General features: G+C 39.5%; 1 protein-coding gene and 1 long non-coding RNA gene across 2 annotated transcripts; one reads left to right on the top strand and one right to left on the bottom strand.

Annotated features, from left to right (window-relative positions):
- The first annotated feature begins 871 nt into the window (after window positions 1–871).
- LOC124111187 (filaggrin-like) lies at window positions 872–9384 on the top strand. The gene is made up of 2 exons (XM_046470799.2): window positions 872–1026; window positions 7120–9384. The coding sequence occupies exons 1-2, from the start codon at window positions 990–992 to the stop codon at window positions 7719–7721; spliced, it is 639 nt and encodes a 212-aa protein (XP_046326755.1). The 5' UTR covers window positions 872–989; the 3' UTR covers window positions 7722–9384.
- A 1237-nt stretch (window positions 9385–10621) lies between these two features.
- LOC124121557 lies at window positions 10622–12590 on the bottom strand. Its single transcript, XR_006859050.2, has 3 exons — window positions 12518–12590; window positions 10995–11069; window positions 10622–10735 (listed from the first exon to the last, which is right to left on the bottom strand). It is a non-coding gene; the product is annotated as an uncharacterized LOC124121557 (long non-coding RNA).
- Window positions 12591–13627: the final 1037 nt, after the last annotated feature.

The raw sequence follows: 13627 nt of genomic DNA, 5'->3' as shown, positions 1-13627 counted from the left end.
TAATAGAGCCAATGAAATCATTTTTATTATTGAATGTTCTGTCCCTTTTGACACAAATTTGATTGAAAAGAAACATGGCAAATATGCGGACCTCGCCTTCGAAATGTCCCGCTTGCATCCCAAGTACCACGTTGTCCGACTCCCCAGTGTTGGGTGGGGAGTCTTCACGCTCTCCGAAAAGTTCTGGGTGGGTTCGACTAGGCAGCGCTTCCCGGGAGAAATCCCATTCGCTGTCTGGGGTGCGTGAGGCGGTGACAAGAGGGCCCTGAGCAGATAATGAGCCAACCAGCCTGACTGTGCCAGGATCACCCAAACCCCACTTTGCTGTATTTAAAAAAAAATCTGTACATAATGCTACTACTACTACTAATAATGCACTGTCTTAAAATATCTGTGCGTTACGTGTATGATTTCAGAAACAAATGATAATGAATCCTTGTAAAGCTTTGAATACTAATGTCCAAAATTGATTAAACTCGGCAACCATATGTGTCAAGCATTACGATTTTGTGAATTATTTTGTGATATTATATATTATTAAAGTTGTAATAACTACAGATAAAATTGTTCAGATATCACAAACATACGATTCAGAGAGGGATGTGACAAAATGATCCGCCTTAATTAAAAAAATACCTTCAAATATTCAAACAATTATATTCACCTGGAAAAAACATCGACTTAACCAGTTGACAATTATAATTTAAGATTCAAAGTCAAGCCACAGAGTATTAATATAGTATTCAAGTGCTTAAATCAGCAGATATCATATCTAATTCTGGCTTATCGCAATAGGTCCTATACGAACAAGCATAAATACAGTGCAGGCAACAGCATGCATTTTCAGCAGGATATTTGCATAGGAAATTAGGCACGGTGTTGTGTGAAGCTGTTGCCACGCCTTTCCAACTCAGTATATAAACGCTAGGTTCACCAACAACACGCCATTGACGCAGAATTATCCAGTCTTAGTCTGCAGCACTTTGATCATGAACAAGTTGATCCTCCTGTCGTTTCTGCTTGCAAGTGAGTAGAACTTTGCGTCAGTACTTTGCAATACATAAATGTAAACTTTGTTAACAATGCTCGTAATAATGCTTCTTTTAGTGAATTACATATCGAGTCTTGCCATCGGGTGCGATGCTGTGCAATGCCGTTGTGCACTACACGAAGGTACAGCTAAATATTCTCTCTGTCTCATAAAAGGGATACGAAGCACAAGAGTAAACCTTATATCAAATTCATTCAAAGGAACCGAGCGCGTATTTGAGTTCAGAAAAATATGTTGTATATGTGCATGTGTTTGTTTGTTGTTTAACGCCGCACTCAGCAATACTCCAGTTATCTATATGACGGTGGTCTGTATATAATTGAGTCTGGACCAGACAATCCAGTTATTGACAACATGAGCATCGATCTATGCAATTGGGATACGATGACATGCTTCAACTAAGTCAGCGAGCCTGATCACCCGATCCCGTTATTTGCATCTAACGACAAGCATGGGTTGCCGAAGATCAATTCTAACTTGGAATCTTCACGGGACCGTGCACATGTTAGCTTTAAGAACTGATTATAATAGAGCATGTTCGATAGCTTTAACTACCACGCATGACTTTCGCATGGGGTGTGCGAACAGTACCATAAATAGAACGAACATATATACAGCTTAGGAAGAAAATTGTGGATGTCAACTTCTTTATTATGAGGAACACAACGTTTCGAAGTATATGCTTACGAAACGCATTGCATTGTTAACTTTAGAATGGCTTAAAGGGTCGTACAATTAGGCAAACCGCACTGCATTGTTAACTTTAGAATGGCTTAAAGGGTCGTACAATTAGGCAAAACGCACTGCATTGTTAACTTTAGAATGGCTTAAAGGGTCGTACAATTAGGCAAAACGCACTGCATTGTTAACTTTAGAATGGCTTAAAGGGTCGTACAATAAGTCAAACCGCACTGCATTGTTAACTTTAGAATGGCTTAAAGGGTCGTACAGTAAGGCAAACCGCACTGCATTGTTAACTTTAGAATGGCTTAAAGGGTCGTACAGTAAGGCAAACCGCACTGCATTGTTAACTTTAGAATGGCTTAAAGGGTCGTACAGTAAGGCAAAACGCGTGAGTGACACCTTCCCCACATGTGCTTGTGTTTTGGGATTATGACAGTTGCGTGTTGAACAAATATTATTATATTTGTATGCATGATTGTAAGAAAACGATACGTATACATGTAAATTTATCTTGTATGTCTTGAAGCGCTGGCTGAAAAATATATTTTGCCTCAAACAAAAATTCTAGATCCAACAAGACCGTGAATGCAAATTGTATCATACAAATTGAGCCTTATGATTATACCAACTAATAATTAGTCGTCTTATATGATCCCTGTCCTTATATTAGTCGTTGGTACTTCCTACCCCCAATGAATACGTCAAATAAGCTGTAAAACGTGTTTAAAACTTGTTCCATAGTTCAAACACGTCTTGATTCCTAAACATGTTACCTTGTATCTTAAACTTGTTTAGAAAACTTTAGAATCCAAACGTTTGAGATAATAAACATGTTCAAAATCTGAACGTATTAAGAACCACATTTATATCAAAACTGATTATAATAAACAACTCTGAGGCTTCCAAGTTAACGCACATCCGTTTAAATATGTCCACAATACATGACTCTTGTTTGCTGCTGTATTGAAATGATACAATATTCAGATAATCTAGTATTTAATTTTTGTATGTGTTTTTATTGGACCATATTACTACAATAAGAATATGTGAATGAGTGAGTTGGTTTGACGCCGCTTTTAACAGTATTCCAGTTGTATCATGGCGTGTCAGCTTAATGTGGGAGGAAAGCCCGAAGTGATGCAGGTCTCAGACGTTTATCACTTCGGTGAAACCCACGAGCACAGGTGTGGTGCTGACAAACCTAGAAACATAATCGAAACGAACCGGGATTCGAACCCACAATCATAGGTTTCTGACGTGCCCAAGGGGCGCAACTCTGCACAGCTAATCGCGGCGCCTCAGATGACTGGGCCACCCGTGTCCCCATAAGAAAATGTGATACAAGAATTAAATAGTATCACACAACGATTGACATTTCTCTTCCGAGTAAAGCTTGTGCTTCCTTTGTTATAGTTTAGTGAAAACGCGCTAAGAATGTGTTAATGTGGTGACTTAAACATAATCCTAAACATGTTTATATAGTATATGCCTGATTGGAGGATGACAGGAATCAGATTACACGTAATATGATATCTAATGCAATTATTTACAAGTGACAGATGCTCTCCATATATGTACATGCATAACGTACTGGTTATGCAAGAGTACTGGTATCAGGAACATGTACAATGTCTTTTTTCTGCATATTGTCAACATACCTAATCATATGTGTGCTTACCGGCATGTTCGTCTTGTACCTCATGGCTGTTTCAAGGTCCTTGTATTCAAGAACAATCTCTCGGAGAATCAGCAGTCAGCAAAAACCAAAACAAAACCCACCTGAGTGTTTGATAGACCGTCAAAGAACATTCCAAAACTAAAGGACGTTTTATGTCATAAAGCCATTTCCATGTTGAAAGAGGATAGCAAATGTTAAACTATGAAATATGTCGCACCTTTATTGTTTCATATCTGACAGTTGTGTAAAATATTTTAGCAAAACTAAACCTGCTCTAAACATACAGCACAAAGAAATGAAAGATCGTCCTAAATGCTGACATTATCACATCATGATCATCGATCCACGTAATTGGGATTGACCCATGCATCAACCAAGTCAGCGAGCCTGACCACCCGATCACGTTAGTCGCCTCTTACGACAAGCATAGTCGCCTTTTACGGCCAGCATGGTTGCTGAAGACCTATTCTACCCGGATATTCACGGGTCATATACGACAATGAAGCTATATGGCCCACCATGACTTATAGGGAAATGTCCGAGCTACTCTCTGCTATTCTTCGGTTGTTTTTGCTGCCTCTTTGTGATGCACGTTTAATATTATCATTCATGCTTGATGTTTAACGCGTGTAACACACGTTTTGAACGCTAGCGGTACACTGAGTCCTTTTGAGCAAGGGTCGTATGACGGTCTTTAAGATCACTGTATGCATTGCACCTGCTGGAAAACTGCTTGACACAAAGGGAAAGTTGATAATTGGAAAGTTGAAATCATCCCTCTTGTCATACAGTTATGCTGACTACAGCATACGGTCTTAAATGTCTCTTATTTCTTTCTGTGATGAATATTAGGTACTCTGAGAAAAACATAACTTGTAATATGTGTTTATATGTTGCAAAATTAAACATGGCTATTCCATAGCAGTATGGTTCGCAATTATCTCAGGAAAACCAGCGTCCCTTCAGTAAAGAAGGACGTGTCTTTATCGGGCAGATTGTTCTATTTATTGTGTCCTTATCGGGGAGATTGTTTTATTTATTGTGTCTTTATCGGGAGATTGTTCTATTTATTGTGTCTTTATCGGCCAGATTATTCTATTTGTTGTGTCGTTATCGGGGAGATTGTTCTATTTATTGTGTCTTTATCGGCCAGATTATTCTATTTGTTGTGTCGTTATCGGGGAGATTGTTCGATTTGTTGTGTCTTTATCGGGGAGATTGTTCTATCTATTGTGTCTTTATCGGCCAGATTATTCTATTTGTTGTGTCGTTATCGGGGAGATTGTTCTATTTATTGTGTCTTTATCGGGCAGATTGTTCTATTTATTGTGTCTTTATCGGCCAGATTATTCTATTTGTTGTGTCGTTATCGGGGAGATTGTTCTATTTATTGTGTCTTTATCGGCCAGATTATTCTATTTGTTGTGTCGTTATCGGGGAGATTGTTCTATTTATTGTGTCTTTATCGGGCAGATTGTTCTATTTATTGTGTCTTTATCGGGCAGATTGTTCTATGTATTGTGTCTTTATCGGGAGATTGTTCTATTATTGTGTCTTTATCGGGGAGATTGTTCGATTTGTTGTGTCTTTATCGGGGAGATTGTTCTATCTATTGTGTCTTTATCGGCCAGATTATTCTATTTGTTGTGTCGTTATCGGGGAGATTGTTCTATTTATTGTGTCTTTATCGGGCAGATTGTTCTATTTATTGTGTCTTTATCGGGCAGATTGTTCTATGTATTGTGTCTTTATCGGGAGATTGTTCTATTATTGTGTCTTTATCGGGGAGATTGTTCGATTTGTTGTGTCTTTATCGGGGAGATTGTTCTATCTATTGTGTCTTTATCGGGGAGATTGTTCTATTTAGTGTGTCTTTATCGGGGATATTGTTCTATTTATTGTAGAATTGTTCTGTTACATGCCAAAATCCGTGCCTACTTTTCTAAGCATTGTAACATGTGTTAAATGTTTTCTCTGTAAACTGATTAACATGTTTGCATGATGTTATAATTGAGCTGAAGCTAGATTTCAACTATTATGACAAGGCAACACAATACTTTATTATACTGTCTGAACTTGTGTACTGAACATATGTGTGTATGTATAGAACTTTACTATAACGTGTGTCTGAACACATGCAAGTGTATTTGTATGTCTGATTTGGGCAGGGGAAGGAAGGGGAGATCTGTTCAAGATGTTAATGTATTTTGTGTGATCTCGAGAAGTGTGATCTACATAAACTCTTTCACTCTCCCACGGACTTTTGTTTGAGTGAGTGAGTGAGTTCGGTTTTACGCCGCTTTTAGCAATATTCCAGCAATATCACGGCGGGGGACACCAGAAATGGGCTTCACACATTGTACCCATGTCGGGAATCGAACCCGGGTCTTCGGCGTGACAGGCGAACGCTTTAACCACTAGGCTACCCGATCGCCTCCGACTTTGTTTTGAAGTGATTAAACTGGTGACGAATGTGAACGTATCAACTTGCATTATGTATTTGTGTTTTGTTCAGGCAGACCCGACTCGCTACGAGGTCCATAAGGTTTTGTGTGAGCATGAAAGCATTAATGTATCAGCAAATATGAAAACAGAGCAACGTAAAAACTATATTTTACATGGGGAAAGATATATGATTATCTTGTTTTAGTACACATGCATATGATATATTCGGAATCGAACAACGGATTTCTTATGATAAATGGAAATGGTTTTGCAGCTCTTACGGTATTTACTGTAGTTCCTTTAAAATTTGATATGTACTTGAACAGTCAAACACCGTTGTGTCACAGCTGAAGGGGCCTTCGTTAATACTTCGAGGTATCCGAGGTTCGACTCAACATAAAATGATAAATGACCAAGCCTATAATTCGAGAAAACCGTAAGTTCGACACAACGGTGTTTGACTGTATATGTTTAGATACTTCGCGTACGTCATTAAGTAAGTGCAGTTCCTGTGTCAGCACCAGAGGGAACAGCTCAAGCTATTGCCATATATAATCATGTCGACAACAGATTGATAAATGTGTTAGTTGAAACACGAAGAACAAAGCCTTATTTTAGGACAATATATTTTCTTCTTTAGGCTATGAAATATTCCCGTGGTAGAACTTAAAGCATTTCACATTATAAACAGGTGAATTTGTAATGTTAAGAGGGGGCACAGATACCCCTATAGTCTGTGCATCATTGTTACTCTTATGCGTGCCAGAAACATTAGCTCGTGGGTGTTTGGTTTGTCACGATAAGCCCCCGTGGTCATGGCTTTCACCAAAGTATGTGTGGGTGATTTAGCGTTGAACAAGATTGACGTTATATCACTGCATGTAAACAAGGTTTGAGGAGAAACATATTGATGCACGTTGGAGATTTTAACCATGATACTGAACCACCACGTATCATAACTGGCGCATGGGATTCGAACCCATGGACATCGACTGAGATATGTAATAATACACAACGAAGATCACCAGACCACCCGAAACCCCGTTTCTGGAAAAGAAGCGATACATGTAGATGCTGGATGTTCTATGTATTGTTTGCTTCTTGCTTAATCCCATATCAGTAGTATTCCTATTGTTTATATGACGAAGTAAGATGTTCTTGTGATGGTAAACATAATGCAAGTTAACCCAAACACAAATTATTTCCCTGCACCATTTATATTATGTCATAGTACATCATATTTTTTGTTTTGTTTCGGCAGTATGCATTGCAATTACATATGCAAGCGAACACCAACGTCGAAGACATCACCGCCGTGAAAGCAGTAGCGTTGTCCACCATCGGCACGGCCACCGTAACCATCGCAGTGACCATGGACGTCGTCGCTACAGTCGCAGCGAACACCGGCGGCTTAGTTCAGGTGGTCACCGTCATCGCCGCGAAGGTTATAGCTCGAAAAGAAGGTCTCGGGAAATCTACCATCGTTACCGTTCTGGATCCAAAGGAATTTCGGATGATACTTCCACCAGCAGCTCTGAAGACATTCATCATCATTACTACGAGAAGATCGATGACGTCCCCAAGAGCCCCATCATCAAGACCACTGAAAGCAGCGACAGCAGCTTCAGCAGCAGCGAAGAGACCATTATCCACCACCATCACCACTCCTCGCCGAAATCTTACTCCGAGTCTTCATCTGGTTCTGGCTGTTCTGGATGCGGCGGATGTGGCGGATCGTCAGAATCATCTGATTCGTCATCAGAGGATTTCCCCGTCCCCATTCCTATCCCCCTTCTCCAAGGCGGCGGCAGCAGCGGCAGTCACACCAACTACCTTCCTATCGTCCTGACTACAGCTGGCTAGGCACGAACATGGCCTACATGCATTTTAGACTACATACGTCTTCCGTTATATACGCATTTAGTCCGCAATTGTGTGACATTGGCATAACATTTTGAAATAAAATGAATCCTACCTGGCGACCATTATGTTTTATTTGATGCCCTCATTTCAATAAACATCAGTAAATGTACTCACCTATTGTCTGAAACACGATTGTACGAGAAACGTTAGAAGTTGTTGAGATTGCATAAATTTACATCCTTGAAGTTACCTTCAATTATACATGTACAGTAAACTACGGTTATAACGAACTCAAAGGGAATACTAATTTTAGTTCGTTATAACCGTAGTTCATTATAAGCATATATACAGCATAACTACGGCAAAAAGTCTGGAAAAAATTAAGTTCGTTTTATCTGTCAGTTCGTTTTAAGCGTGCTCGTTATAACCGTAGTTTACTGTATACCTTTAATATCCCGAGAAGCGCAGAGGGCACAGATTTCACGTCACGCATTTCCATTGCAGAGTTACAATCTTCAGTTCCTCGGAGCCACCTTGAGCATGAGCTGTATATTTGACAGATGCTTGTAACTGCATGTCTGTGTCCCTGGTAGACGTTTTGTAACATAAGTTAATGTGGACTACCGTTCGATTGCGGCATATAATCGAGACTGATTATTCCCTGGCCTTGGCGTTTTATATTCGGCAATAGCTGTGACGCTGTGATTATACTTATTTTGATATACAGTAAACTACGGCTATAACGAACTCAAGGGTACTACTAATTTTAGTTCGTTACAACCGTAATTCGTTATAAGCATATATACAGCATAACTACAGCATATAGTCGGGACATAAAAGTTAGTTCGTTATATCCGTTAGTTCGTTATAAGCGTGTTCGTTATAACCGTAGTTTACTGTACATACCCAATCAATATCTTGACATGGTGCCACTGCATGCTTCTGTCACCCCTTCCCCTTCACACGTGCACATGAGCAAAATATTATCAAAGACGGCATGACCTCACAGTGCCCTGTTAGTATATTTTGAGGAGTTTTAGCCCTTGGTCTGAATCATGAAAACAATTATATGAATTAATTTGATGCTGTTAAATTGAGTATTAATTATGTTAAACAGACCATCACGTTGTGACTGCTATAAAACTATGTTGGTAATTGTGGATCAGTTATTGTATTTTGGATTGCAAAATTATGTTTATAATTATTTGTTTATTGATTGCTATTAAATTGAGTATTAATGATTTTAGAGAGAGACCATCTAATTGGACTGCTATAAACAGTTTTAGTGATTGTTTATGTCGTATTGTGACCAACAAAATTATTTTTCCCAATTATAATTTATAATTATTTGTTTATTGTTTGCTATTAAATTGAGTATTAATGATTTAAGAGAGACCATCAAATTTGATTGCTATAAACTATTTTAGTGATTGTTTATGTCGTATTGTATTGTGACCAACAAAATTATTTTTCTTGTTCTTAATTATGTGTTTGTATGCTGCCACCAGCACATTTCGTACTAACTTTAATTTTATAGTTTACAACATAACTTTTCTTTCCTTGTACTCATGTGATATTCAGTGTCTTTTGTTTTACGTAGACCTTGTTTTATATATTAATCTGTTCATTTGAATGAAGACGTATGTAATAAATATTCTAAAACTTAAAATATTTTTTCTTTTAACTTTGAGGGATTGAATGTTGATATACGCTTCAGATACCAATGTACACGGTGGCTTGGAAAATGTCTGATCTTGGGCCAGGGAATCCAGTGACTGCCACCATGATCACTGCCCCCGCCATTGGTGCAAGGGAACAAACAATCTGCCAGCTTATACATTGTGACCACCTGATTCTCATTTGTTGGCTCCGAAAGACGTTATAAGGGGGTACTTGTTGTTACCCTGTCTGGCGCTCGGCATTAATGGGCTAAAACAAGGACTGGTCCGTTCGGAGTTAGTATGCTGTGTCTGAGTGGGGTATTCATGTTATATACTACGACATGGTATCTCAGTGAGCTCTGTAAAATCGTCGTCAGTCCGGACTAGTACAAGCAGCCCCCCCCCCCCCCCCCCCCCCACACACACACACACTCACGCACGCACACGCACACGCACACGCACACGCACACATATACACGTCGCTGTATAAGTGCAATAATCTTGGACGCGACGTTAAACCCCATTTCACCTCACTTCACCTCACCTCACCTCAATTGTCGGCTCTTAAGAGTGAGTGAAGTGATTGAGTGAGTTGGGTTTAACGCCGCTTTTAACAGTATTCCAGTTATATCGCGGCGTGTCAGCTTAATGTGGGAGGAAAGTCCGAAGCGATGCAGGTCTCAGACGTTTACCACTTCGGTGAAACAAACGAGCACGGGTAAGGTGCTGACAAACCTAGAAACATAATCGGGTTGAACCGGGATTCGAACCCACAATCATAGGTTTCTGGCGTGCCCAAGGGGCGCAACTCTGACCACTTCCATACCGAGGGGGTTAAAGTGTTCGCTCATTACGCCGAAGGCCCGGGTTCGACTCCCGACATGGGCACAATGTGTGAAGCCCAACTGCGGTGTCCCCTGTCGTGATATTGATGGAATATTGCTAAAGGCGGCGTAAAACCTCACTCACTCACTCACTTCCATACCGGGCTGTCGTGATGATCAGTTCTACATATGGTGATCAATTCCGCCATGTGTCTTCATGGAGTTTGGTTTTAATATTTATAATATAATTACCATAGTAATATAATATTGATTTCTGACAAGATCAGTTCGATTTAGAATATATCTTTTAATCTGATGATACGGAGGATGTCGTTTGTCATTATCTTTATTAATGTCTGGAATATTGTTGAGGGCGTCATTCAGTACTGTAGCAATATAAAATAGCAAAACGAGGTTTGAGTGATATCTATTTTAATGCAATGGGGATACAATGTAACGCAAGAGAGGTCATGAATTCATTGCTTGAACTTTATGCTGACTCGTTTTGAACCACCAAAGTTGATAGCCTCTGCAAAGGAAGAATATAATTAATACTATGTAAATACGGCATAGTTTTATTCAATAAGAAGGTGTTTAATAAGTCGTTTATCCTGAAATGTGAATAGAGCTTTCTGTTAGATTAGGGTCATGTATTGTTACATGTACGATCTTTTCTATAATACTTTTACAGACAATGTGTCACAATAATGTAGGAAGTTTTGTCATATTGGATTTTAATTCAGAAGTTACAATTTCAGTTCAAATATGTTATTAACATAATATTTTACCTCGTACTTCCATCTTCGGCGAGGGAGGTGCGATTTCAATCTCTCTCCATAGAGCAAGCGACTGGCTCAACAGAACTGCTTGGCCGTTTCAGAAAAGAGCGAAAGAGATTAGTATTTGGACAATAACGATGATATAGTTGTTCCAATGATGATCCTCTATATGATAGGGAGAGGAATTAAAAACAACGCACACACACACAAAAGACACACACACACACACACACACACACACACACACACACACACACACACACACACACACACACACACACACACACACTGACTGTTACTAAATTCTATGAATATTAATTAACATCCTCAGTGACATGTTCAGAAAGACAACCTGGCACATTTCACAGTAACATGAGGTAAAGATGTGAACACGACACAGCAGAAAAGTTCTTTTCGTAATATTGGTTAAAAATCTCAGCTTCAACGCAATAATGTTTAAGTGCATAAAAGGTTAACTACAGACAGCGTGCCTGGTATCCCGGTACGCCTGCCCTCGGTTGGATCAGAAGGTCATGTGATGTGGCTGAATACGTGTCATCGTACTCCATTGCCAAGGATCCTTGCTTCATGTTTACAGGACACGTTTGCTTAGTGTATTATTTACAGGCCATCGTCATATTGCTGACTGCGGCGTTAAAAACATTCAGTCACTCAATCTTTATCTAGAGACGATGAGTGAGTGAGTGTTTATGGTTTTACGTCGCTTTTGGCAATATTCCAGCAATATCACGGCGGAAATGGGCTTCAAACATTGTACCCATGTCGGGAATCGAACCCGGGTCTTCGGCGTGACGAGCGAACACTTTAACCACTAGGCTACCCGACCGCCCCCTAGAGACGATGAAAGATCATAGTGACCTATCAATAATAAAGTTAGATAAAAGCGACGAAATCTTTCCATATTCATAAAAATATCTTTGCTGAAAGAAGAGTCGATTGTGCGATTCGACTATAACCGACTAATTAAAGGTGTACGTAGACTGTCCCATTCAGGCACCTGCCACGAACACATGCAGAGGCACATCGACTTTTCACCCGAAAATACATATAGTACAAGTCAAAATAGGGAATTGCATCGCAGGTCATTTTTGTCACTGCTGCGTCACATTTGGACATGTCCTCCACATGTCTACCATATAACTTTATGAAAGCTTTACTCAGGCATTGAACGTAGTAACCTTACCGCATCAATAAAACTAAGTACAGTGCACAGTCCAGATTATTGCACTTATGTAACCTTGATCCAACACCGAGTTGTATGACGTTCTTTGAGCTTGCTTGATTGTACCCCAAACGTTGTGAAATGAAGACACAAAATGCTTGCGCTGAAGAAACGTGGACTAATGAAAAGTTGAAGTCGTCCCACTTGTCATGACGTCTTCTCGAGAGTAAGTATTACACGTATCATATTGTAGAATAGGCTCCCCTGACACGACCTATTCATTGCACAGCAACTACACAACTAAACATTGCATTTAGTTACAAAATATAATAAATATAAACGAACATACCAAAAATGAAAAGTGAGAAAAATATCCACTGCATGTTTCTTTATGTCGAGTCGAGGACAGCATAAAAAACTTTAATGAGATTAAAGTCAAGTAGATCTATATATAAGGACGTCCTCGTCCCCAACACAGCTGAACAACGTGAGAAGAATGTCATCCGACAGTCTTTTTCCTTCTGAATGTTGATAATCTGTCCGGGTCCCACTGGGTTCACTGATTGGTTGCTGGGAAAGTCGTTGGAACATTCACAAAGCCACAGGCGACTTGTCATAGAATGCGGTACTGCAAATCAATGTGTTTATTTGACACTGTATATCAAACACAAAAGAGAACTTGAGAGTACCAGCCGTGTTTGTTTCTGTATAATAAATAATGAACACACAATGCCATTTAGAAAGTGGTCGGATGTAACAAATGTGATATTTGGGACAACACTCTCTTGGTAAAGTACCGATTTTTGTACGTTAAGGGGTTGAGACCCGTACGGGATTCGAACCCACACTGTCAGATTTAGGCACCTAGTCCCCAGCACACGAAGTCAGCGATCTAACCCAGTCAGCCACCGAGGCTTCACAAAAATAAAAACTGTTAGTCTAGATCAAGTACTTTGTGTACCCCTCTGACAAGTGTCAACCCCCAAAAAGTGCGAGCATCTGTTATCACAAATATAACATGTGTCACATAAATATAATAGATATATTAAATAAATGTCTATATTAGGAATCGAAATTTTATTGTGCGACGCCTTATCGATATATAAACCCTGATTCTGATCTTCCATTTATTGGACCGTGCAAAATCGAAGATCAATAACTATCTGTGAATTTAAATCAAGAAGAAGGTTGTGCTATTATTCTTTCTGTAGATGACTGAGACAACAGGGTCAGATTGATACCGGTAACAAGTTACTTAAATCAACAGCTTCTTCTCGCGACCCAATCCTGACTGAGTCTTTTCACTTATCTCCCCCAAAACTTTAATTTTTCAGTCATTTGGATACAAGCAAATTTCATAAAAAGAGCGATGTGCATGAATGCTCAAACTATAGACCTGAAGTACTCACACGTTGCTGAGCCAAGTGTGAAACGTGTATATTCAAACATGTGTTTAAAC

This window comes from Haliotis rufescens, unplaced genomic scaffold, assembly GCF_023055435.1.
Source record: "Haliotis rufescens isolate VD_foot unplaced genomic scaffold, xgHalRufe1.0.p SCAF_13, whole genome shotgun sequence".
NCBI lineage: Eukaryota > Metazoa > Mollusca > Gastropoda > Lepetellida > Haliotidae > Haliotis > Haliotis rufescens.
The sequence above is the reverse complement of the archived record's forward strand: the minus strand, read 5'-3'. Positions and strand labels throughout refer to the sequence as shown.

Bases quoted from the DNA above. Each gene is read 5' to 3' on its own strand.
- LOC124111187 (XM_046470799.2), top strand. From the start codon at position 990: ATGAACAAGTTGATCCTCCTGTCGTTTCTGCTTGCAA. The intron at 1,027-7,119 runs GTGAGTAGAACT...TTGTTTCGGCAG, and splicing joins CCTGTCGTTTCTGCTTGCAA to TATGCATTGCAATTACATAT.